Source organism: Mobula birostris, chromosome 22 (genome assembly GCF_030028105.1).
Source record: "Mobula birostris isolate sMobBir1 chromosome 22, sMobBir1.hap1, whole genome shotgun sequence".
NCBI lineage: Eukaryota > Metazoa > Chordata > Chondrichthyes > Myliobatiformes > Myliobatidae > Mobula > Mobula birostris.
The window spans coordinates 47,912,812-47,940,633 of record NC_092391.1 but is presented as its reverse complement, the minus strand read 5'-3'; the positions used below and the strand labels follow the sequence as shown (position 1 = coordinate 47,940,633).

At 40.0% G+C, this 27,822-nt stretch overlaps 1 protein-coding gene across 1 annotated transcript in view; it reads right to left on the bottom strand.

Annotated features, from left to right (window-relative positions):
• The window catches only part of dpp7 (dipeptidyl-peptidase 7), a 59,224-nt gene extending 38,982 nt beyond the window's left edge, over positions 1-20,242 (bottom strand). Inside the window, exons 1-5 of the mRNA XM_072239971.1 lie at positions 20,224-20,242; positions 19,289-19,428; positions 14,514-14,677; positions 13,022-13,157; positions 2,936-3,017 (exon numbers count right to left, since the gene is read on the bottom strand). Of these exons, the coding sequence (XP_072096072.1) occupies positions 2,936-3,017; positions 13,022-13,157; positions 14,514-14,677; positions 19,289-19,428; positions 20,224-20,242 (541 nt within the window). The remainder of the gene's footprint in view (positions 1-2,935; positions 3,018-13,021; positions 13,158-14,513; positions 14,678-19,288; positions 19,429-20,223) is intronic.
• Between the last annotated feature and the right edge of the window lie 7,580 nt (positions 20,243-27,822).

Sequence of the window (27,822 nt, the reverse complement as noted above, 5' to 3'; positions counted from 1 at the left end):
CGTACCACAGAGGCAAAATAAGGACCCTGAACCAGACCTAGGGCACAGTGGAAAAGATGAGTAAGAACAGCCAGATGGAAGACCTTAACTGCTGCCCTACAAGCCAACAGCATAAAGGATAGCAGTGACAGTAATTCAATAAAGGTACAGTATATCTAGACGTATTGTTTGCAGCCCGCAGAATGTTGCCATATTTCACCGGCAGCATCGAAAGCAGTCCAAAAGCAAATATACATAAATACCAATATGGAATTATTTAGGCAAGTATAAGAGTTCTGCAAATATATCATTTTAAGATGGTGCTACTAGTAATTGGAAATGCAAGAAATTTGACTAAAAACATTACTAATAACATCTTTTCTGAAGAAAATTGTGGTAAACCAACACCACAAACAAGGAAGAAGCAAGCAAAGGTGAAGCTGAGTCGAAGGATGGGCCATGCGGGTACATCAAAGCTGAAGCACACCATGTTCAAGACATGGTTGCAGATGGAGTTGATATCATTGTCAGAGTTGGAGTGAGCAATTTGGAGAAGAGTTGATATGGAAGAGTTTCGATGCCTGTCCACCTAACCCGAGTGAGAGGTTGGATTGCTCCAAGAACCGACCCAATTTGGTGAGATCGAAAACTGCTTCAGGCTGTTTTCGCTAGGCCGGGGTCTGGGTCCTAGAGTGAGGCACTACCTGGTGCTTGAACAATTTAAATTACAGTCCAGGCAGACTGGAAAACCCTGTGTCAGGACCTGAGGCGAGGGCCGAGCTGATTTCACTCGCTCTCCCAAAATGTTCAGTCATCTCTTGGCGATAAGCTGCTCCAGCTGCTCCGGGGAGAAGATCAAAGGACTCAATCTGGTTCGGAACATTGTCTCTTGCTTCTATTGTTTGTATTATTGTGTTTTTTTTAAATTTCTCTTTCTCTAAGGTAGTTTTGGTTTTTTTTTTAAATATTGGGTTCTTTGGGTTTCTTGTTTTGTGGTTGCCTATAAGCAAATAGATCTGAATTTTTATCATTTATACATTCTTTGATAATAAGTGTACTTTGAATCTTTGTATGTTGCACAGTATTTTCATAATGTGGAATACAAAGACAGAGCAACTTTATTTTATCTCAATACCTCACACAAGCTTGAATTTTCCAGATGGAAGTCTTTTGAATAATATTAGAGGGCTTTCCCAGATTTGCTGAGAAGTCTGGTTATTGCAGTCTTAGTGGAAAAACTTAAAGTTATTTTCTGAAGTTTGAATTTGATTTTTTGCTTTCTACTTCTGAAGTAAAAACACTGAGTTCCTCCCTTCCAAGATTGTAATCATTTGACATCAGAACACACAAGTGCTCATCGCATCCTGATATACAGTGGCATGCAAAGGTTTGGACATCCCAAAAGATTTGAACTCTCAGATAACTTTTACCAAGGTCTCAGATCTTAAGTAGCTTGTTAGGGCTATGGCTTGTTCACAGTCATCATTAGGAAAGGCTAGGTGATGCAAATTTCAAAGCTTTATAAATACCCTGACTCCTCAAACCTTGTCCCAACTATCAGCAGCCATGGGCTCCTCTAAGCAGCTGCCCAGCACTCTGAAAATTAAAATAAATGTCACAAAGCAGGAAAAGGCTATAAGAAGATAGCAAAGTGTTTTCAGGTAGCCGTTTCCCCAGTTCGTAATGTAATTAAAAAAATGGCAGTTAACAGGAATGGTGGAGGTCAAGTTGAGGTCTGGAAGACCAAGAAAACTTTCCGAGAGAACTGCTCATAGGATTGCTAGAAAGGCAAATCAAAACCCCCGTTTGACTGCAAAAGACCTTCAGGAAGATTTAGCAGACTCTGGAGTGGTGGTGCACTGTTCTACTGTGCAGCGACACTTGCACAAATATGAGCTTCGTGGAAGAGTCATCAGAAGAAAACCTTTCCTACATCCTCACCACAAAATTCAGCGTTAGAAGTTTGCAAAGGAACATCTAAACAAGTTTGATGCATTTTGGAAACAAGTCATGTGGACTGATGAAGTTAAAATAGAACTTTTTGGCCGCAATGAGCAAAGGTACGTTTGGAGAAAAAAGGGTCCAGAATTTCATGAAAAGAACATCTCTCCAACTGTTAAGCACAAGGGTGGATCGATCATGCTTTGGGCTTGTGTTGCAGCCAGTGGTACAGGGAACATTTCACTGGAAGAGGGAAGAATGAATTCAGTTAAATACCAGCAAATTCTGGAAGCAAACATCACACCATCTGTAAAAAAGTTGAAGATGAAAAGAGGATGGCTTCTACAACAGGATAATGATCCTAAACACACCTGAAAATCCACAATGGACTACCTCAAGAGGCGCAAGCTGAAGGTTTTACCATGGCCCTCACAGTCCCCCGACCTAAACGTCATTGGAAATCTGTGGATAGACCTCAAAAGAGCAGTGCATGCAAAACGGCCCAAAAATCTCACAGAAATAGAAGACTTTTGCAAGGAAGAATGGGCGAAAATCCCCCAAACAAGATTTGAATGACTTTTAGCTGGCTACAGAAAGCGTTTACAAGCTGCGATACTTGCCAAAGGGGGTTTTACTGACCATATAGGGTGCCCAAACATTTGCTTCAGGCCCTTTTCCTTTTTTGTTATCTTAAACTGTAAAAGATGGAAATAAAACAGTAATCTTGCTTAAAATATTAAAGAAATGTGTCATTTTTAACATTATGCCTTTTGGAAATCAGGTCATCTTTTACTTGCTTAGCTATTCACAGTAACAGAAATCTTGACCAGGGGTGCCCAAGCTTTTCCATGCCACTGTATAGGAAGACCACTCAAGATATTTTACTTAATTACATATTGTATAACTGCAAAATGTATAATTTGTATAATTTTTGTGAACTAAATTAGAATCAGTCTGAATTTTTTTTATCTTGTGCTTTAGGCACATGAAATTTTTTGACCAACTGTTCCAATACCTTGTTGCTGTGTATACTTTTCCAGTTCTTGAAAAGCTTCTCGGATTTTTGAAACACAATCAGGTGAAACCCGCTCAAAATCCTGTTGAAAGATTTAAAATACAATGTAAGAATTACAGCAAATTCAAAAACTGTGAAAATTAAAATAAAAGGCAAAATATCTGAGCATTTTCCTAAAACACAAATGCAATTTTAAAGATAGTCATGGTTATTTTATGTGTAAATGTACTAGAAAATATGAACAGCAGGATACTACAACAGAATTGAATCACTGTTGAATTAATCAGCCTTATGCTAATGGTTAAGGGATGAATGTTGCTTAATATTCCAGAAAAAATACTTGCTTGTCTACTTATACTAAGGGATATTGAGGCAATTAAGATAGTGGTTGATGGTTTCAAATCAAAAGACCCAATCTGGGGCTTGTGCTGAATTCACTGTGGAAAATCAATCTTGCAGGTTTCTTACCCATAGGCAGTGGGAATGAGTAAAATGGACAATATGTTAAAAACATGAAATAATCTAGCACAATGTTTCCAATAATTGTGATTTTTTTTAAAATAAAAGGTTGGATTCTTATAGAAAAATGCTATCAGTTGCATGTAGTTGATGCATTCCCCTGCATGCGTACCACATAGATTAGGATTTCTGCATGAATAAGAACAAACCAATTTTGTAGCACACTGAGTTACACTTTCAAATGGAAAGTTGTGATCGTTTGCAGTTCTTCTGTCAGATAAATGTGGCACCAAGACTTAGTCAATCTGCATTTTATTATTTGAAATTATATAGTTGCTTTTGTTATAAAGTGTTTTGAGAGCTTTAACTTTAGAACGATAATCACTCAACAATTCTTCCTTTGTAGGGTAATGTAATTGGGAGAAATGTACATAATTCAAAACTACGGACGTTGAGTTGGGGTTTCACCTTAAGACGCCAGTCTGAAGTGATAATGTTGTTACATAAAGATATTTAGCAAGCTTTTGTTTTCAGGTTTTGGAGTTCAATGAAATATGTTACTGGTTTTATTAAACATAAAACACCTCACTATGTTCTATTTTTCAAAAGCTACACCTTGATCGGGACATTCAGATAAACATTAAGTTCTTTACCATACTAAGTGCAAAAACAGTGGAGTTAGCTACATCAAATTCTGTTGTTTCATTGCCACAGGTTTGTTATGCCTCCTTCACCCCGTTTTCACAGCATTTAAGCAAGCAAATTCTTGTTCCTGTGCAGGGCCCCACATTTATGATTGGGTTGGCACTTAGTAGCATTAGACTTTGTCCTGTACATCCATCTTGAAACGGGGCAGCTCACCGCTGGAAGGAAATTCTGGATTCTAAAATTTAAAAAAGAGAGACACCTATTTCCTTTAAATTAAAATACAATGTCCCAGAAGACAATGGGAGGAAAAAAAAAGAGGGAAAATCCTCTTAGAATGATCTAACATTGATCATCAAGTGCTGGCATTATAATAAATTAGTGGAAAGCTGGAGTTATATTTTTCAACCCAAAACGGGCTTACATCATAAAATACCACATGAATCAAAATGAATAAACATTTAAATACTAAAATAAAATATACTTCAAATTTGAAGTGATTTTTTTCTTTGATCATTCTGCTTTGATTCCATTCTCTTATTTCAACAAGTTGCTTTGTCCATAAGGCCATAAGGCACAGGAGCAGAATTTGGCCATTCACCCCATCAAGTCTGCTCCGCAATTTGATCATGGTTGATCCTTTTCCCTCTTCAACCCCATAACCTTTCACCCCCCAAAACTTCTCAAGAATCTATCCACCTCTGCCTTAAATACACTCAATGACCTGGCATCCACAGCCACCTGTGGCAATGAATTCCACAGATTCACTATCCTCTGATGAAAGATATTCTTCATCTCCATTCTAAGTGAATGTCACTCTATTCTGAGGTCATGCCCTCTGGTCCTAGACTCCCCCACTTTCGGAAACATCCTCTCCATATCCACTCTATGCCTTTCAACATTCAATAGGTTTCAATGAGGAACCCCCAGCCCCCCACCACACTCCTTGTTCTTCTAAATTGCAGTTAGTACAGGCCCTGAGCCATCAAGCTCCTCATAAAAGCCTTTCAATGTCAGAATCATTTTCGTGAACTTCCTTTGAACCCTCTCCAATGTTAGCACATCCTTTCTTAGATAAGGGGCCCAAAACTGCTCACAATGCTCCAAGTGAGTCTTCACCAGTGCTTCATAAAGTCTCAACATTACATATATGTTTTTATATTAACATTGCATTTGCCTTCCTCACCTGCTAAGTGACCTTCAGGGTTTGTCAACCTGCAAAGTAATCTTCAGGGAGAATCATGCATGAGGACTACCAAGTCCCTTTGCAATTCAGATATTTCATTTTTCTCTCTATTTAGAAAATACTTTACACTTTTATTCCTTCTATCAAAGTGCATGACTAAACACTTCCCAACACTGCATTCCATCTGCCACTTCTTTGCCATTCTCTTCATCTGTCTGTCCTTCTGCAGTCTCCCTGCTTCCTCAACACTACCTGCCCCTCCACCTATCTTATTATTTGCAAACTTGGCCATAAAGCCATCAATTTTGTCAACCAAGTCATTGACATATAATGTAAAAAGCAATCCTAATATCAACCCACACTTGTCAACAGCAGCCAATTAGAAAAGGCTCCCTTTATTCCCACTTTTTGCCTCCTGCCAATCGGCCAATGCTCTATCCATGCTTGTATCTTTCCTGTAAGACCATGGGCTCTTACCTTGCTAAGCATGTCTCACATGCAGCACCTTGTCAAAGGCCTTCTGAAAATACAAGTACAGAACATCCACTGATTGTCCTTTATCTACCCTCTTTGTTATTTCCTCAAAGGATTTCAACAGATCTTCCCCTAAGGAAACTTTGCTGTCTTTGGACCATTTTACCCCATGCCTCCAAGTACCCCAAAACATCATCCTTAGCAACTGACTACAACATCCTCTCAACAACTGAGGTCAGGCTAACTGGACTATAATTTCACTTATTCTGCCTCCTTCCCTTCTTGAAGAGTGGAGAAACATTTGCAATTTTCCAGTCCTCCAGAATCATGCCAGAATCTAGTGATTCTTGAAAGATCTTTAATAATGGCTCTACATGCTCCTCAGCTACCTCTTTCAGAACCATGGGGTGTAGTCCATCTGGTCCAGGTGATTTATTTAGCTTCAAACATTTCAGCTTCCCAAGCAGATTCTCCCTAGTAATATCAACTGCACCCACTTCTGTCTCCTGACATTCTCAAACCTCCAGCATACTGCTAGTGTCTCCCACAGTGAAGACTAAGCAAAATACTTATTCAGTTTGTCCACCACTTCTTTGTCCCCCATTTCTATCTCTTCAGCATCACTTTCCAGTGGTCTGACATCTACTCTCGCCTCTTCTACTCTTTACGTATCTGAAAAAACGTTGATATTATTGGTTAGCTTATCTTCATATTTTTTCTTTTCCCTCTTTATAACTTTTTAGTTGCTTTTTGTTGGTTTTTAAAAGCTTCCCAATCCTCTAACTAGTGTGGCGCATGACCAAGTGGTTAGGGCGTTGGGCTCACGATCTGAAGGTCGTGGGTTTGAGTCTCGGCCAAGGCAGCGTGCTGTGTCTTTGAGCAAGGCACTTAACCACACACTGCTCCAATCCACCCAGCTGAAAATGGGTACCGGAAAATGCTGGGGGTTAACCTTGCGATAGACTGGCGTCCTACCCAGGGGGGAGTCTCGTACTCTCAGTCGCTTCATGCCACAGAAACCGGCATAAGCACTGGCCTGATGGGCCACAAGGCTCGGGACAGACTTTAACTTTAATCCTCTAACCTCCTACTAATTTTTGCTCTATTAAGTGCCCTCATTTTGCTTTTTACGTTGGCCTTGACTTCCTTTGTCAGAATGGGTGTGTCATATTGCCTTTTGGAATACCACTAATTCTTTGGGATGTATCTATACTGTGCCTTCAGAATTCCTCCCAGAAACTGCAACCATTATTGCCCCACCATCATCCCTGCTGGTGTCCCCTTCCAATCAACTTTGGCCAGGTCCTCTCTCACACCTCCAATTCCCTTTATTCCATTGTAATACTAATAGATCCGTCTTTATTTTCTCCCTCTCAAACTGCAGGGTGAATTCTATCATATGATGATCACTGCCTCCTCAGGATTCCTTTACGTTAAGGTCCCTAATCAAATCCTTTTCACTACACAACACCCAATTCAGAATAGCCTTTCCCCTAATGGCCTCAACCACAAGCTTGTTCTAAAAAGCCATCTTGTAGGCATTCTACAAATTCTCTTGGGATCCAAAATCAGCACCAACCTGATTTTTCCAATCTACCCACATATTGAAATCCCCATGACTATCATAATACAGTGTTGCCCTTTTTACATGCATTTTCTATCTCATGTTTGTAGCACACATCCTGGTTATTGTTTGGAGGCCTGTATATAAATCCCATCAGGGTCCTTTTACCCTTGTAGTTGCTTATCTCTACCCACAATTCTACATCTTCTGATCCTATGCCACCTCTAAGGATTTGGTTTCATTTTTTACCAAGAGCCATGCCACCCTCTCTGCCTACCTGCCTCTTTTGATACATTGTATCTACTTGGGCATTAAGCTCCCAACTATAATCTTCTTGCTGCAACTCAGCAATGCTCACATCATCATGCCTGCCAATCTCTAACTGTACTACAAGATCATCTACTTTTTCTGTATACTGAGTGCATTCAAATACAACACCTTCAGTCCTGTACTCACACTTTTTGATGTTGCCCCTATTACACTGTAGCTCATTCCACTGACTGCAATTTAGGCAATATCATCTGCCTTTCCTTCCTGACAGTCTCACTACACACTGCTCCTATATCAACTGCCCCATCACTCAGTTTCCTCTCTCTCAGCCAAATTAGTTTAAATTCTCCTGTACAGCTCCAGCAAACCTGCCTACAAGGACATTGGTCATCCTTGGGTTCAGATGTACCCCATCACTTTTGTACAGGTTGTACTTTCCCTAGAAGAGATCCCAATGATCCAGAAATCTGAACCCATGCCCCCCTGCACTAGTTCCTCAGGCAGATCATCGTATTCTTACCCTCACTGGCACATGGCACAAGCAGCAATCCAGATATTACTACCCCGGAGGTTCTGCTTTACAGTTTTCTACCTAGCTCCCTAAATACACTCTTCAGGACCTCTTCCCTTTTCCTACCTATGTCATTGGTGTCAATATGTACCACGACTTCTGTCTGCTCACCCTCTCTCTTAAAAATGCTGCGGACCCAATCCGAGATGTCCCTTACCCTGGCACCTGAGATGCAACCTAAGTGACCACAGTGTCTTAATTAGGGTCCACAGAATCTCATGTTCACTCTTCTAACTATGGAATCCCCTATCACTAACACAGTCCCCTTCTCCCCCTCTTCCCTTCTGAACCACAGCGCCACACTCAGTGCCAGAGATCCGGTTGTTATAGCTTCTCCCTAGTAGGTCGTTTCCCCCAACAGTTTCCAAAGCAGTATATGTATTATTGAGGGGAATAGCCACAGGGTTAATCAGCAATTTCTTTTCCCTCTCCTGAGAGGCTTCCAGGTATCTGCCTCCTGCAATTTCAGGGTGACTACCTTGCTGTCTCTGATACTCAGACACTCCTTCGGGCTGGCTGGTGGTGTAATGGCATCAGCACTGGATTTCAAGGCAGATGGCCCTGAATTCAAATCCAGCTGGGTTCCAACCTGGGCAGCAGCAGTATCGGCACTGAAGAAAGGCCTGACAATCTACTTCCATATCTTGCCATGAAAACCCTATGGACCCTATGGTCCATGAGGTCACAAAGAGTCAGACTTGACTAAACGACTAAACAAACCTCGCTTAGCTCCTATCTATCACCTTCTCAGTTTCACATATGAGCTGAAGGTCATTGAGCTGCAGCTCTATTTCCTCGATCCATTCTCTAAGGAGCTGCAGCTCGGTACACCTGGTGTAGATTGGTTATCTAGAAGGCTGGAGGTCTCCCAAATCCCATATCTCACACAAAGAACACAAGATGACCCTGGAGCCGTCCTCAATGCTCTATGTACTAACAGACAAAGAATGAAGAAAGAAACTTATGAGATACGTACCTCACCAGTCTGTTCTCACTGAAGCTTGACAATCCAAAGATCCCCCCCCCCGCTCTAACATTGGTCCATCCACACAATGGCCACTCCACTTGTTTTTATTTGCCTTATTTATCTTTTCCCCTGCTAATAAATCGCTATTTGATTGGGCTGCTTAAAAGCACCAAAGGCCTGAGAATGCTCCTTTTTTAAAAAAAATTTTCCTCACAGACCTGCGAGTTGCTCCCTCTCTCACTCCCAATTCGATAAGGCACCGGAAAAAACACTGAATCTCATGAATGCTCCTTTTTTTAAAAAAATCTCACTCACAGTATAAGTAGTATTTCTAAGCAATCAAAAATTGATTTCTTCTGAAATTTGAAAAAAAGTCCATTCTAATTCCTTCACCAGGATACAGGAGCAACCAGTGATTCCTTTTTAGTTACGTCACTGTTTTAAAAATTTGATTTGCAAGTATTTCAGTTCCCAACTAGCACTTTACTTAAGTTTTTAAAAAAAAAATCACTACCTTTAATAATTTCGTTAGATGTCTCTGAGTATCAGAGACAACTTGAAGCTCTAACAAAAAAACCTCAGATTTTGAAACTAGGCCAAAGCCTTACATTAAAGCTTTATTCTTTCCCCAAAGTTTATCAGGTGATTATGGAAACAGGACTTAATGACCACAATGCTCGTGGCCTACATGCCATTGCCTTATCCACTTTACCATCAAACTTCTGGATGCAGAGGATTAGTGAGAAGTTCCCCCTCATCTTTAAGTACAGGAGGGGATTGTAGGTTACAAATTGGGACAATCATCTCAATCTATCGTGATTTTGTCCTTAATTTCTCAGCAAGTGTAGTGTTGAACTACAGACTTTACAATATAGAAATGTAAGTTTACATGACTAAATTTAATAATTTAGACTTAATTATATGGGCACAATAAAATGTTTGCAGATTCTAAAACAGACCACTGAGGAAGAAACCTTTAGATTCCAGGAAGATATCAAGTCAAAGGGGAAGAATTCAGTATTCTAAAGTCTGATATAATATGGGGAAGTGCAACAAGGGAAAAGAATGCACAGCAAATCAGAGGATGTTAAGGGGTGTGGTGGAACAGATAAATCTGGAAGTAGGAAGATATATTGGTAATGTGGTTAAAAAAAAGCACAAACCATGTAATCCTTTATTAGTTGAGGCATTGCATTTGAGAACAGAAATGTTAGACCTCCTTATAAAACAGTTAGGCCTCAGCATGAATGCTGCATTACGGAAGACATCTTGTCGCATTGGAGAAAGTGCAAAGGAGAATTGCAATAACACTGCCAAAGCCGAAAAAATTAATCATGAGGAGAAATAAAAAGTGGTCTTGTATTGTTCTTTGGAACAGAGTGAAGATTGTGTATAAAATCATGAGTTGCCCAGATCTGTAATTAGGAAGAGCCTATTTCCTTTAGTAAAAGCATCAAAAACTAAGAGCAAATTTAAACTAATGATGGAAGAACTACACAGATGATGAAGGATATTTTCATCCAGAAGACAGCTGGAACTCATTGTTTGAATAGGTTGTAGGGGCAGAAACTCTCATTACACCTGGGGAGATTGGAGATGCACCTGAAGACCTGTAACCTGCACAATTAGGAGTTATAGAGTACGGCATGGACATGAGGGGAGACTGACTTCATTCTGTCATAAATCTTTCAGGACTCTACTAATTTTCCCCCATTCTAATTTTTCCTCATTCTAATTTATCCTCTCATTTCTGTTGGAATTATGCAACTGTCCTCCTCTCAGTTTTGCATCAAGCCTCAGCTTAATCGGTTCATTTCAACTACAGTGGAATACAGTACAGTATCTCATCACTCTGCCTAGAACCCACTATATACACAATAAAGTCAATATATTTTTTGTTAAAATAACATCAATAAATATAAGCAAAATACGTTTGTAAATGCTATGAGGACTTTGACAGCATTGTATAAACAAAAGTAAGCTGCCACTATGGCAGCACCTTGCTTACACTCTACAAATGTTTTGATGCATTATATAGCTAATTCCAAATTTATTCATTTGGACTCGGTTTTCCATGTTTGTTAAAATTATGGTAAAATCAAGAAATATGTCAAAGGTGCATATTTCTTTTTCTAACGCCCTGGTAAAGGATTCAATACTAACATTGTAGGGTATTTCATGTAATGGTCTTTCTGTAAAATCAGTGTTTGGGTTATAGTTAGAGATAACAGGTATTTCGGAATGCGACCCATCCAATCGTTTTTTTTGTGTGCCTGACACTGGTGTGAGCTTTGGTCTTTGTTCGGCTGGAGATGGAAAGAAAAGATGCTGGAGAGAACAGATCCAGTGGAGACCATGATTCGATGGAGCATGGTGCAGAAGTCTACTGAGGATCGGTGAATATGACTTTTGGAAGAGTTGAGCTCCAACCTGTGCACATTTGACCATTTAATTATAATGGCCTTTGTTTTTTTTCTTTCTTTTCCTTACTAACCCTCTAGTTAAGTTAATATTCATAAATATCCTTCCTTAATTATATGCAGTGTGCCGTCTGTTATTTCCTGGTAACGAGCTGTAACAGGGCAGCAAATTACACAGCATTCACACAAACCAAGCTTGGGTGGATCTCATGGATTTGGTGGGACTAGAGTGTGTATTCCCTAGAAGTATGCGGCCCGAGAACAGTGGGTCTTTCGGCACCGAGTTGGGAGACTGCCAGCAAGGATGAATGAGCCATTCCCAGAGACACCCAAGAAGAAAGGGCCTTCATTTAAATAAGTTAAAACAGGGCTTATAGTTTAATTATCCTTCAAACCATATAGATACAGCTGAACGAGACAGTGTTCCTCTGGGGCCAAGGTACAAAACATTCAAAATAGCAAGTAACATAGCAAGACAGTGAGCAAAGAAGCATATTCACATGAAAGTCAGTGGTAGTCTCCCAGCAGCATGCAGACGCAAGTAATTCAGCCTGTATTCCAGCGCTTGAACACAGGAGGGCAGCTCCAATAGGAAAGGCCAGGCCCTGGCCGAGCACAGACGCCGCACTATAATGCTTCCGTGTCTTACCTGGTCTGCATCTGCAGGCAAACCTGAGGCTTGAGGCTTCGTTCTCGCCACAACTGAGGCTATGCAGCTCCCATGTTGCCTGTCCCACCACCAGAGAAGGGTAACAGGTCTGCAGCAACTTACATTACCACTGTCCAACAGAGTCTTGCGATCGCAAAGGAAATGTCCGAGACAATCTTCCATGGTTACACTGCATCAACTTCGATGCTTCCAAGTAGTGGGCAGCAACATGTTCTGCAGCCAGGTCAGCTCCTCCGATGTCCCAGCTGGCCCCTTCTCCAATGTCCCAGCTGGCCCCACAACCTACACAAGTCCAGCTACTCAGATCCATGAGCAGCTCACTGATGGAGTAGCCCTACAGTACTCAAAGTTTTTGGCGTAGAATTGTCTTTAGATCATAAAAAACATCTTATAAAGGGAAAAGCATCTTTGGTTGGATTGCAAGAGGCCGCTGCATTCGCACACACCGCCACCTTAATGGATGCAGAGTTTTGATTTGTCAACAATTCCCTGCCTCCTCCACATGCCACAGATGATTTTCAACCCACTGAATTCCTCTAGCAATTTATGGCTCTTATTATACAGTTTAACCTGATTTAATACTAAATTATCAACAGGATTGCCATTAGAGGGCTCTGTTTCATTGCAATGTCACTATTTTTTTTAACCAGCTATGCTCATTTGTGAATCAGAAGAACTGAAGAAAATAATGCCAAAGCGATCATTTTTAAGTTTGCTGATAGACCCCTGACAGAGAGCTGTGACAGCATTGAAAAATTACATTCTAGATTCCTGCAACAAATTAGACTTTCGAAGTAAAACCGCTCAACACTTATTACAGAACAATAAGAAAAGGACACAACTTGTTTCCACATACTCACTGTAGTGACATCATGAAAAAACTGCCGACTATCTCCAATATTTGCAGCAGACATGACAGGTGCACTTGATGCCAGAGCACCTTCCACAATATTAGGATACTTAATTCTAATATATGCACTTAACATTCCTCCATAGCTGAAAGAAAATCAAGAAACAGAACATCAGAACAGCAAGTTTTTCATTAACAGAGCATCTTTCACCTCAAAGAGAAAATATGAATTTTTATTTAGTTTAAACAGATAAAGGATCCAAGTCTCATTTACCATGGGAAAAAATGCTTAAACTTAGGTTTTTTGCCCCTGGAGAAATGTTTATCTTTCTCTTGCTTTATCTACCTGGAGAGGGTAGTAATGCAGGTTCAACAGGATTTTCTTTATCTGAAGAGAGTTGTTCAGCACCTGACACTAAGTTTATCTCTTCCAGTGTATATATTGAAGTGTCTCTTTATTACTTTATTTAGATACAAGCTAATAAACTATTATTTGCCCTGGTGTGATTTATAGGCACTCTAGTTCTTTGTATATGGCAGTGTATGAAGTGTCCAGGGAGGGTTAGACCTCTGGTGAAGGGGCTTGTCGTGCCATTCCAGGGCAGCTCACTCACCTTTGGTCCTCAATGGACACTCAGTTCTCACCTGTGGCTCCAAGTAGCTGTTTGCATATGACAGGGCCCACACCCTGGTACACCATGACAGGGCATGCTAAAGCAGCCTCATATGCCAGTTAGATTGGAACATGCCTGTCCTAGCATGCAAAGTCTGCTCCAGTGGACTATGTGGATGAGATCTACAGTGAGATCTAATGGCTAGGAAAGTGGTACCACAACACTCCGTGGGGAGTACAGGGCATGACGAGACACAGAAAGCATCATGGTTAGCCCCTGCAACCAAGGAGGACCCCAATTTGTGATGTTTGCTTGCACCACTAGCCCGGATCTCTAAGGTCAAAAAAAGAGTCAAACTGCCACAGTGCAACAGCTTTTCCACTTTAAAAACTGCCCCACCCAGGTTTCCTGGTATGGTTGGACATGACAGACCACCACCAGGTTCCTTGTGAGGCAAGCCTAATGTTTCAGACAACGTAAGCAGTATTATTCCCTCACATCTGCTCCTAATATCAGTAATCTCCAGTGTCAATCACCTCACAGAAAACAGATGTTTCCATTGACCAGTCTTGCAGATATCAATCAAATGAAATGATTAAAACTTCATTAAAATCAGTAGGCTCAGTGGACTTATTGTGGAGATCAGTTCCACAATTAAAATGGCTGCAGAGGAGATAGATATAATAGCATCCACATTGCTCTGGTAAATCGAATACAACACTGAAGCATGATATCAAATGTAGTTCTTATAAATGGAGGACTATGTATCCTTAACATTGCACCAAGTTGATTTTAGGCCATTTTGCAATCTTATCTATAATAACCTAAAGTCATGTGGAATTTTGCTTTTCTAATAACAACCAAGTTTTTAATTTTAATTATCCATACCTGCCACCAAATGCAATCACAGGACAGTTTTCAGCATCAAGCTCTGATTTCACTTTTGTAACAAGTAGAACATAATCTGCTATAGCTTGCTCTACTGTCAAAAATTCGATGTTTATTCTCTCATATGATTTCTTGCCAAAAGGAAGGGATTTGCCATAGTATCGCTGTAGAACAAGGATAGAAAGTGCTGCTGATGTTCTTGTAAATTTAATTTTTTTTTAACATCAACCATCAAAGTAAGCACTGAATCACTAATTTATTGTCCCACATTAACAATTTCAAAAAACTAACATGGAAACTAACAAAGCATCACAGGCTTCAAAGTATAATCAATCATCATTATTGGAAAAAATATAGGTAATTATTTCTTACATAAACTTATATTAAGTAGTGAGCTATACACTCAGTGGCAAGTTCATTAGGTAACTAATAAAGTGGCCACTGAGTGAATGTTCATGGATTTCTGCTGTAGTCCATCCACTTCAATGTGTTGTGAATTCAGAGATGCTCTTCTATACACTAATGTTGTAACGTGAGTATTTGAGTTACTCTGACCTTCCATTCAGCTCGAACCAATCCAGTCATTCTCCTCTGACCTATTAGCAAGGCACTTTCACTCACAGAACTGCTGCTCAGCATGGAAATCCCAGGAGATCAGCAATTTCTCGGATACTCAAACCACCTTGTTTGGCACCAACAATCATTTCACATTCAAAGTTACTTAGAGTTGTTGCCACATATTTACTTGATTAGATATCTGCATTAACAAGCAGGTGTACCTAATAAAGTGGCCACTGAGTGCAGATATATGCTGTTTATAATAAACTGAGTTATGTTACCTCAATTGAAACCATAGATTAATATACACACACTGTCACTCTAAAATCAAACTTAGTTTTCCACTCAAAATATTTACCACCAACTACAAAAAGGAAATTCAGAACAAGCAATAAATGTTCATCTTGATAATAATCAGCCATACCCTGAGAAATGAAGCACAAAACAATTGCACAGAACTGTGTTTAATTTTAAAACCTGCATGAAACATACTATTTTTTAATTTTTGTATTTAGTAGTCTGTTCGCAGAATCAGATAACATCCCCCAAACACCATTTCACATCATATTAAAAACATCTCATATTTTAGTACAGTTGATTTTCAAAACAGGAACATGTATTGTGGGCTGACAGGCCTGTATTGTGCTGTAGGTTTTCTGTGTACTTTCCTCGCTCAACTTCTCAGAAGATATTTTGTCCTATCAGAATGTGGATTAGATCATTAAACCATTGCACAGATTTCAGAGCAAGCACATCTTCCTTTGTCCTGTTTCCTGATGTGACATAATTACATCTTACAAAATGGTCTGGGCGAGGGAACTCCTGGACTGGGCTAGGAGGACTAGGTTTGGCTTGGCTCTTGGACTCGGCTTGGTTGAGCTCTTGGGTACGGTGCTGGGACTCCTCCTTGGAGCGCAGAGCCAGGATACTTGCCGAGGTAAACTGCCAAGGATTCAGATAGGGAGGGGTAGAGAACAGTCCAGCAGGGAATCCTTGGTTTGAGAGGTATTTATGTGCCAGCCCAAAATGAGAATCAGGTGCCCCAATTAAGGCACCCAATGGAACAAGGGAAAACAGGAAAACCCAGAATAAGGATCAAAGAACCAGACTGTGAACTGGAATGCGGATTTCACGGACTGGACCGTGCCAGTACCAGCAACCCCCACCCCCACCCCCCACCTGGGAGCCTCCTGGTGACCGAAAAGGCTCTCCAGGACTAAGTATGACCTGGGCAGGTGCGGGGGGGGGGGGGGTATTTAACAGGAGGGAACCCAGAATGGCGAGAGTTAAGCAACAGTGCTGGTGTTGCTGGGTCCATGTATGGCTGGGCTGGTCTGTTACAAGAGGGCATTGGGAGCGGACCCAAATACAAGACACAGTACTAGGAACAGGACAAGGTTTATCAAGAAAGCAAGGAGAATCAGGAAGAAACAACACTGGACATGGACACAGGCCCTGGACGAGATAAGGACACTAGGCCTGGGCTAGGACTAAGACTAGGAAAGCAGGACCAGGACAAGGAACTTGGAACTAGGAGCCTGGGCTAGGATTCTGGGCCAGAGACTGGACAGGGACCTGGAACTTGGGTCTTGACTCGGGCTCAGACCCCAGATCTAGGCGAGGACAAGACGTGGCTACAGGACTGGACGTGGAACTCCTGCACAGGATGAGAACACAAAGCCTTGACTTGGACAGGACGAGGTTCTTGGACGTGGCTTGGACTAGACAAGAGACTCCTGGACAGGATGAGGGAACTCCAGCACTGGGCTGGAAGTGGCTCTTGGATTAGGCTAGGCTCAGCTCTTGGACTCAGCTTGGTTAGCCCCTTCGGTACAGAGCCAGGACTCCTTCTTGGAGCGCAGGGCCGGGATGGCTGCCGAGGTAACTGTCGAGGATTCAGATGGGGAGGGGTAGGGAATAGTCCAGCAGGGAATCCTTGGTTTGCAGAGGTATTTATGTAGCCAGCCCAAAACGAGAATTAGGTGCCTCAATTAAGGCACCCAATGGAATAAGGGAAAAGAGGAAAACCCAGAATAAGGATCAGTGAACCGGACAGTGAACTGGAATGCGGATTTCATGGGCCAGACCATGACATCTCTTCCCACCTTACTTTATCCAATTTTTCAAAATTATAGCAACACAACACAGAAATGGGCCCTTTGGATGACCACGTAAATGCGGATGTCTGTTGCCCATCTACAGAAATTTGATTTACCCGCACTAGACCTGCATCATTCTATGACTTGCTGGCTCAAGTACTTCCCTTAAACATAGCGATTGCATCTGATTGCACTACTTCCTTTTGTCAATATCAATAACTGTGTATAAAACGTTACCCTCAAATCATTTTAAAACTCCTTCCTTAACTTCAAGCTATGCCTTCTTGTTTTGATATCCCTGTGATGGAAAAGATGATTTTGACTATCTACCCTATTTTGTTTTATCTACTGCTATCAAATCACCATTCAGATTCCATCTCTCCAGAGAAAACAAACCCAGCCTATTAACTCTCTCCCAATACAAAAGTACTCCAATTCAAGTCATATCTTGGTGAAACTCCTGGGTACTCTCTCCTGCATAACCATATCTTTCCACGGTGATGGGAACTGTATATATTACTCCACATACAGTATAACCACTGTTTTGTGATGTTGTAACATGTTACAACTTTTATATTTTAATACCCTGACTGTAAAGACAAGCTTGCCATTTGCTTCCTTCAGCATCCTGTCTCCCTATGTGGTTAATCTTGTGGAACTATGACCTTGAACTGGGATTGTTTTTCTTCAAGAGCAAAATTTACTTTGAACTTTAACAAGAAATAAATTTGAGTAAGGGCAGTGGGGATACATGTGGAGTTCAAATCAAAATAAATTATGAAATGCCAAGGTTATGAATATGGGTGGGGTAAATAGTGATTAAGAATCATTTACACCGTGCATATAGCATGAGCCAAGATGATGATTGAAATAAAAAAATGATACATCATTCAATACGAATGCTTAAGAGAGAAAGTCTGGGTAGGTGGGGTCTTTGATTATACTGACTAAATTACCAAGCCAGTGAGAAATGTGGATAGGTGTTTGTTTAGGGGAGGCTGCTTTCAATTATGTGCTGAGCTGTGTCTACAAATCTCTGCAGCTTCATGCAATTGTCGTACCGAGCTGTGATGTATCTGGATAGGATGCTTTTCATGAGGAATGAATAAAAATTTGTGACGGTCAAAATGGACATACCAAACTTCTTTAGTCCTGAGGAAGTAGAGATGCTGGTGAGCTTTCTTGGCCATAACGTCAATATGGTTGGGCTAGATCAAACTGCAGGTGGTGTTTACTCCTATGAACTTGAAGCACTCTACCTTCTCAACTGCAACGCCACTGATGTAAACAGGAGCATGTGAACCACCCAACACCCTCCCCTTACTGAAGTCAATGACCTGCTCTTTTGCTGTGATGACATCAAGGGGAAAACTGCTTTCATTCCACCATGTCCTTCGGCTTTCTACCTTCTTCTGTACACCGACTCATTATTTGATATGCGACCACTACAGTGGTATCATCTGCAAACTTATAGATAGGAGTTGGATGAGAATCTAGCCACACATTCGTAATTGTGCAAGTAGAGTAGGGGCAGAGGACACATCCTCGTGGGGCACCAGTGTTGTGGAAAAGTTGTTGCTAACTATCCTTACTGTTCATTAGGAAGTCAAGAATCTATTTACAAAGAGTTCTAATGAGGTCAGAGTTTTAATTTTGAATGGCATAGTATCAGGGTGTAGTTAATAAACAATAGTCTAATCTAGATACTGACCAGACACTTCAGAGGTGCATGTAGGGCCAAGAAGATGGTGCCTGGTGTAGACATGTTTCAGCAGCAAGGAAATTACAATAGGTCAAGGTTGCCTAAGGGGCTGCACAATGAATGTGGATTTGGGTACATTGGAGTGGATATGGGTCCACTTCTGTTCAAACCATGCATAGAATTATTAAGTACATTGGGAAGTGATGCACTGTGTTGTTACCTACTTGCTGGTGATAAAAAGGGAAAGCACAGTGAGAAGAAAAAAATTACTAAAAAAACTATTGAATTCATACAGTACAAGGGGAGCATAAAAATAGTTAACATTCAGCATTTAGTCCTCAATTGTTCTTGTTGATCTCACCAACAGAAAACATGAAAATTTTCCAACTTACTTTTAAGACTAGGAGGAAACTTACATGTTCAGCAAAAATGACCAAAGCCTGCTGCTCTGCTGCTAGTTCAGAGATGAAGCCACAGTTTTTAGCAAAGTCCCATATATCAGCTTCATTTCCAGTATAAAGGAATATTGGTCCAATGCTTTTGAGCCAGAATTGATCTGAAAAATTAAGAATTGGAAAAATCTCTCTCATTAAGGAACATCTTTTTTAAAAATAACAAATACACAAAATAGCATGGAGCTAAAACGCAAGAAGCAGAAGAGTCCAACAAAGAAGAGTTATAAAATAATATGTCCTAGTAATTAATTACTTAACTTGGCTTTAACACAGCTAGCTCAAAGATAATTGAAAAGAACCAATTTTACTGCAGCTTAATGTACATCACTAGCACATCATGGTTGCAAAATGCACCGTCTACAGGAGGCACTGCAACATCATCAAGGTTATTCAGTCAGGTTTTCCAAATTCACAAATTATCAACACATTGAATGGGGCGGCAGGTACATGTGATACAACCACATCTACCCCCTTCCAAATCACTCGTTAATATCTCATGCCTCACACTGCAGAAGATGCAGAACAAAGCCACAGAGAAAGATAATACAAATCAGTTGAAAAATGGTTAATTAAGCTATATTGTATCACAGCAGTGATTAAAATATATATTTTGTATTTACATTGAACTTGGGTTCATTGGGACATATCGGGATCAGTACATACTTGCCCAATTAGCCGAAATTTCATGAAAATAGTTAAAAAGGAACAAAAAAAATTACATTTAACTGAGTAACAATTTCAGTGAAATACTGAACAAATTAGAACACTACCAATACTACAACAGTACCATAAAACTATTAGTTCCTAATAATTATTGGAGGTACATTGCTGAGCTCTTTTGATTGATTATAAATGAACTAAATCAGCATAGACACCTAGTACAGATAATGGGCTACCTTCATTGCCTTCCTGCATGATCTAGTGTCGTAATCTAACAATAAATTTCCTGACATCCTTTGTAGTCACTAGCTCAAGTTCAGATGTGTTATCTTAGACCACAAGACATAGCAGCAGAATTAGGCAATTTGGCGATCCGAGTCTGCTTCGCCATATGATCATGGCTGATCCTTTTTTCCCCTCCTCAGCCCCACTCCCCAGCCTTCTCCCTGTAACCTGTGATGTCATGTCCAATCAAGAACCTATCAATCTCTGCCTTAAATACATCCAACAGCCTGGCCTCCACAGCTGCCTGTGGTAATAAATTCCACAAATTCATCACCCTCTGACTAAAGAAATTTCTCTGCATCTGTTTTATTTTTTTTTTAATTTTATTTTTATTTGGATAAGGAATTCACAAATATCATGTACTTTTTTCACACATATAACCTTTTCCATTTTTTTATATGTATAAAACTACAATTATTTATACATTCTTAAGTACACATTGAGATGATATAAAAGGAAAATAAACATTTAAATAGATAATTATGTACTGTGGTAAATCTAACCTATTAGGCTAAGTAATGGAATTAGTTGTTAAGAAAAATGGTAATAATAGTTTCCATATAACCCTTCTGGACCATTTCCACTGGTCCAAAATGTTGTATATAAGCCTATGTATCAACCATTGTAGGTGTTTATATCCTAATTTGTTCATGCTTGCTCCTGCCCGCAGACATAATTATCCAATCCCTATGTACTTATTTACTTAATTTTTTCATTTTTTTTATCCCTTTCCCAAATCTTTCCCTTTATTTGTGTTAATTCTCTATTTTCCAAAAGAAAACAAAAAAAACAAACATTTAGACTAGGGGTGCTTACGTTAGCAATATTACTGTGTTGATGAGAAGAGCAGTATAAATCATTAGGAGAGTCATCTAAAGTCTGCTCGCATTGGGGTTATATATTCAATCCATTTATTTCAGATTTGATAAAATTTTTCTTTTTGAGTTCTCAGGGCGTAAGTCAACTTTTCCATTTTAAATATTTCCAAGATAATTTCGTACCAATCCTCTAATGTAGGTGGTATTGGATTTAGCCATTTTCTAGTGATTGATTTCTTACTTGCCGCTAAGAGGGCCTGCAGCAACTTTATATCTTCCTTCTGTTCAAGAAACAATACATGCCCCAAATAGAGCGTCTCAAAGTTCAGAGGTATCTGGGACCTAAGTACCTTAACTAATGTTCTATGAATACCTTCCCAAAATAGACTTAATTTAGGGCAATCCCAAAAAATATGAAAATGATTTGCCTCCTTGGAGCCACACCTTCTCCAACACATCACATTTGTATCTTTATATTTTTCCTGATATGGGGTCTTGAAGTATCTTATAATGTTTTTCCAACAATGTTCTCTCCAAGTCAAAGAATTAGTCGAGGACCATTGAAAGCTGCAGATTTTCCCCCAAGCCTCCTCTGAAAGTACCAACCCCGCTTCTTTCTCCCACTTCTCTTTAATATACAGTCTATTTACATTTTTAGCATGGGAGAGTGCATTATATAATCGAGAAACTGATTTACTAGGTATTGAACTGCAAGCCGAATTCAGAATCTTGAAAAATTCTAATTCTACTGTTGATAGGTCTGTATATCTACACCTCTGGTTAACATAGTTTCGTACTTGAAGGTACCTAAAAAAGTCATTATGTTCTAGGCCATGTTTGTCCTGCAGGATTTGGAAACTTTGTAATACTCTTTTATCTATAAATGAGAGGTAGGTTGTAAGACCTTTCTTTATCCATAGCTCAAATCTTTTATCTCCTCTGTTGGGAAGGAATTCAGTATCATATGCACACCATCTAAAGAGTCTTAACATGTTATTAATTCCACATGAATTAACCACTTTCTGCCATACTTTTTATGTAAGATTTATCCAAGCATTTTTAAATTTTTCCAACTGGGCCATCAATCCTTTGTCAGCTATTGAGGCCTGAAGGGGAAAACTGTCAACTAATCCACATTCTATTTCCTTCCATCTAGCCTTATATTCCCTATTACACCAATATAACAGAGGGGTTATCTGTGAGGCATAAAAATAATTTCTCAGGCAAGGAAGAACCATACTTCCTCCTTCCTTCCCTAACTGTAAGGTGTTATATCGGATTCTAGGTTTCTTTCCTTGCCAAATGAAGCGGGAAATCCACTTGTCCCATTCCCTGAATTATCATCCACCTCCACCGGTAAAGTACGGAAAAGATACAATAACCGAGGAAGAATATTCATTTTTATAGTATTTATCCTTGAATTTAAACTTAAAAAGGGGATAAGATTCCATCTATGCATATCTGCTTTTATCTCTGAGATTAATGGCCCATAACTTACCTGTGACGGTGTTGAAAGATCCTTCGGCAGGGTTATTCCTAAATATTTTAATGATTTAGTTTCCCACTTAAGATCATATGTATCCTGCAATTTTTTGGATGGTGTATAATTTAGGGACATAACCTGCGTTTTCTTTACATTTATTTTATAACCTGATATTTTCCCAAAGTCATCCAACAGTGTAAACAATCCTATAAATGATTTTTCTGGTTCACTCAGATAGACCAAAACGTCATCTGCGAATAACGCCACTTTCTGTTCAATCCCTGCCACCTTGATACCTTTTACGATTTCGCTCTGTCTTATTAGTTGGGTAAGCGGTTCAATATACAGCGCAAAAAGGAGAGGAGAAATTGGGCATCCCTGTCTAGTGCCTCTCTCTAAGATGAAGGAGTCAGAGAGGTCCCCATTTATCTTAATTCGGGCTGTAGGGCTGTCATATAGAGTCTGAATTACTTTAATAAACTTTTCTTGAAAGCCGAATCTTCCTAACACTCTGTATAGGAATGTCCAACTAACCGAATCAAAAGCTTTCTCAGCGTCCAATCCTACTACCATTGTCTCTGTCTCATTCTTATTAACCTGTTCTAATATGTGCAGAGTTCTCCTTATGTTGTCCTGTGTTTGCCTTTGTTGAATAAATCCAGTCTGGTCTAAGTGGATTAGGCCAGGTAAAAGCTTTTCCAATCTGCGCGCTAATATAGATGTAAATAGTTTGTAATCTAAATTAAGAACACTAATTGGCCGATAATTGCCACATTCTAGTTTATCTTTACCCTCTTTAGGAATAACTGAAATAATCGCTTCTCTCCAGGAAGGTGGAGTTTCTCCTCTCTACAAGATCCAATTAAAGGTGTTAAGTAGTAATGGGGCTAACTGTGTCTTCAGGAACTTGTACCACTCTGAGGTAAACCCATCAGAACCCAGGGACTTTCCAGCCTTTAACCTAGAGATGGCCACGTTCAGTTCTTTGACAGTTACTGGTTCTAATAAACTTTCATTTTGTAAATCTGTAAGTTTAGGTAGATCTAAAAAATTCAATACACTGTCTATATAGGGCTCATTGGGGGCCTGGGGTTGGGAGTACAGCTCTTGATAATATGTTTCAAAACTCTCTTGAATTTTCCCTATTGTACTCTCCACAAGCTTTGTCTTTGGATTCTTTATTTTATGAATTGTATTGTCTGCTTGTTGTTTTTGTAATTTATATGCTAATAATCTAGCTGATTTACCTCCTACTTCATAATTCTTTTGTCAAAGAAACTCAAAGAAAATTTCTTTGAGTTTCCAACGTATAAATATCGTCAATTTCACTTTGCAATTTCCTGTTTTCGATTTGAATTACTTTTGTTGCTATCTACAACTTGAAGTTGTTTTAATTTTCCTTGAAGGTCTGCTAATTTTTGTGCATTGATTTTTTTCATGTGAGTGGCAATGGAAATAATTTTCCCTCTCAGTACAGCTTTCAATGTATCCCATAAGATCACTGGTGATGTTTCTCCCGTGTCATTAAGGTCTAGATATTCTTTGATTTCTCCCCTTAATCTCTCCATTACTTTCGGGTTATTGAGTATATGTGAGTTTAGCCTCCATAGTGTTTTCCTCATTTTCCTTTCCAGGATTAGAGACATAGAGACTGGGCTATGATCCGACAGATCAATTGTTGCAATATTGCAGTTTTCTATCCTGAGTCTATCTGTATTAAAGATAAAGAAATAGTCTATCCTTGAATAGGCTGAATGAGGGAAAGAGTAATATGTATAATCTTTACTAGTAGGGTATAATTCCCTCCAGACATCTATAATTCCCAACTCCTCCATCAATGAATTCACTTTCCGAGTCAGAGGTTTATTCTGAGTAACTATTCTTGAAGAATCTAATATAGGATTTAATCTAATATTAAAATCCCCTCCACAAATTACTACCCCTTGAGAACTGACCATTAGGTCAAAAATGTGTCTATAAAATGACCATTCACAACCTGGAGGAGCATAAACATTCAGCAATGTTATTTCTGTACCTTCTATTCTTCCTGTGATTTTTACGAACCGTCCTTCTTTGTCTCTAGTCTCTGAAATATGTTCATAATTAAGAGTACTTGATATTAAAGTAGCTACCCCTCTTTTGTGACTCAATTTATATGATGAATTTTTTAATTTTCCATGTTCAGATTGGCTCATGTGTGTTTCCTGGAGGAAAGCTATTTGTGCCCTCTCTTTTTTCAATTTAGACATAATCTTATTTCTTTTAATTGGATTCAAAACCCCATTAACATTATAGGAAATTATTTTTACCAATTCAGTTTGCATTTTTCTCTAGTAGAAAAAAAAACACTCTCCTTTTCTAACCAAACAGTAAGCAATCCCTTCTCAACAGTAAACCAAGACATATGACCACACCCTAGACATTTTTGAACGTGTAACATTTGAAAATTTTTCCCGACTTCCCACAGTGAGGCCTGAGCACCAACCTGCCTCAGTTCAGAGGGATAACCTCTATCTTCACCCTGTGTTAGAGGGCCCTCAGCAGTTTGAATAATCATAGAGAATTTTCTCCTATTTATGTCTCGACGATATTGCTATCATTCAAATTATTCCGCCTAGTTTATTTTCAGTTACCAGTTTTCATTTTACCTTTAAGTCAGATTTACTCTTTTCAGTCATTTCTCTTAATTAATCTGTGTTCTCTGTACATTCGCGTCTGGATATTTGCAGCTTTTCCTTGTAGTTTGACACTCTGGTTCGTGTGGAGCGTCCTCGCCCCACTAACTGCCATGACTTCTGCCGAATCCTCTCCAGTAGCGACTCCGGTTGGGTGATAACTTTAATAGGTAGTCCCCGGTCCGCCAGGTCCAACGTTGCTTCCTCCACCGTAGCGTAAGTTTTTGTCCCTTCGTCGTAAAAGACTCTCAGCCGAGCTGGATACAGGGTCTGGAATTTGATGTTGTTTTCCTTCAGGACTCTCCGTGTTTCCGTATATTCCTTCCGTCTGGCAAGAATCCCCGGTGCGTAGTCGTGGTCTAAACTGATTTTACAGTTGTTCCACATGAAACCTTTCTTTTGCCATGCCTGTTTAAGCACCTCTTCCTTCGTTCTGTAACTGAGAAATCTGACCAGAATCGATCTGGGCTGGGCGCCTGCCGGGGGCTGTGGTGCCAACGCGTGGTGAGCTCTTTCTATCTGTAGGTCTTTTGCGGCCGATATATCAAGGTTCTCTCTAAGTAGCTTCTCCATGAAGGGAATCATCAATCCGGGTTTACCTTCAGTTCCTTCGGGAACTCCGTAAATCCTCACATTTTCCCTTCTCGAGCGGCCTTCTTGATCTATTAGTTTCCACTGGAGCTGGTCTTGCAGCTTCAGCATTTCTGCTATCACCTCCTCTGCGTTTTGTAGCTTCTCTTCAATTCCAACAATCTTCGCTTCAGCTTCATCTATCCGCGAGTTAGTTTTTACTATTTCTCCTTTAATATCTTCCAGCTGTTTGCTGTTATCTTGTCGGAACTCACGAATCTCTCCGAGAATCAAGGACAGAGTCACCGATTCCCCCTCATTATCTCCGTCCTGGCTTGCCGTGGGGGAGCTAGGCCCGTCGCCTTGCTGCGTCTCTTTATGTTTATCAGCCTTCGGAGCGGACTTTTTAATCTTGTTCTTAGACATCATCCTTGCCCCTTTTATTAATATAGTTATGCAATATTAAGTATTTGTCTAAATTCGATTATGGGGCAGTTTACCTTCTTTTTTGTTGAGAGACCTTTTCCTTACACCGCCATTCCCTTGATGACCCGGAAGTCGCCGCCCTCTGCATCTGTTTTAAATGGATGCCCCTCTATCCTGAGGCTGTGCCTTCTTGTCCTAGATTCCCCAACCATAGGAAACGTCCTTTCCACTTTTACTCTACCTAGGCCTTTCAGCATTCAAAAGGTTTCAATGAGATCCCCCCCGCCACCTGATCCTTCTAAATTTCAATGAGTACAAGCCCAGAACTATCAAACATTCTTCATATAACTCTTTCATTCCAAGAATCATGCTTGTGAAACTCCTCTGAACCCTCTCCAATGCTAGCACATCTTTTCTTAGATGAGGAGCCCAAAACTGTTCACCATACTCAAGGTGAGGCCTCACCAGTGCCTTATAAAGCCCTAGCATCATATCCCTGCTCTTATATTCTAGACCTCTATTCATCACATTCCCCATTTTCATATTTCCCGCTGCTTTTTGAATCTGCTTCCTTCAGCCCCATTGGATAATATAACACAAGCACATGCAACTGACGCTATTTAAGAACTTTTTACTCCAAGCACAGTGTAATGCCTAACTGTCAACCAAGTACACGCGACTGTTTGACAACGGCCTCCTGTCTCAATTAAAGGCATAGTGTCCAAAACGAACAAAAAGAATCCCAGCATTTTCTTGATTAGTTTTTGTTTTTTAAGGGTTGTTCTAAATAAGCAGCTGTCGCAATTAAGTGGTGACCCGATTAACCAGAATCCACTGTATTTGTCTTTTTCTAAATAAATGCCGTAAAAGTGAACTTACCTTAAAAATTTTAGGGCAGTGATTTCTGAATTCCAGAAGGGCAAATCTCCATGACCAAACAGCCGTAATGCAAGGGTCAACTGTAGTTTAAAATCTTATCAAAATATTATGCAGTCATTTGACTAACATCAATTTCATCCATGCTGGATATTGATAATTGTTCAAGATACATTTACCGAATAACGGACCACAATGGGTGACCTAACCTGGACCCACAACACCTCATTAGTCAAGAAGGCACAGCAGAGTCTACACCTTGACAAGATTGAAGTGTGCAAGGTTCCCCATCCCTATTCTAACACGAGAGTGTCCTGTCTGGTTGCATCATTGTGTTCAATAGTTCCATTTAATATCAGAGAAATGTATACAACACACAACCTGAAATTCTTGTCCTTTGCAGACATCCAAGAAAACAGAAGAATGCCTCACAGAATGACCCCCTCCCTACTCTCCCCATGCACAAGCAGCAGCAGCAATGCAATGACCCTCCCCTACTTACTTCAGCAAAAAAAAAATCAGCACAGTCATTGTCATACTTTATTGATCCCGAGGGAAATTGGGTTTCATTACAGTTGCACCAACCAAGAATAGAGTATAGATATAGCAATAGAAAACCATAAATAATTAAATAATAGTATGGAAGTTATGCCAGGAAATAAGTCCAGGACCAGCCTATTGGCTCAGGATGTCTGACCCTCC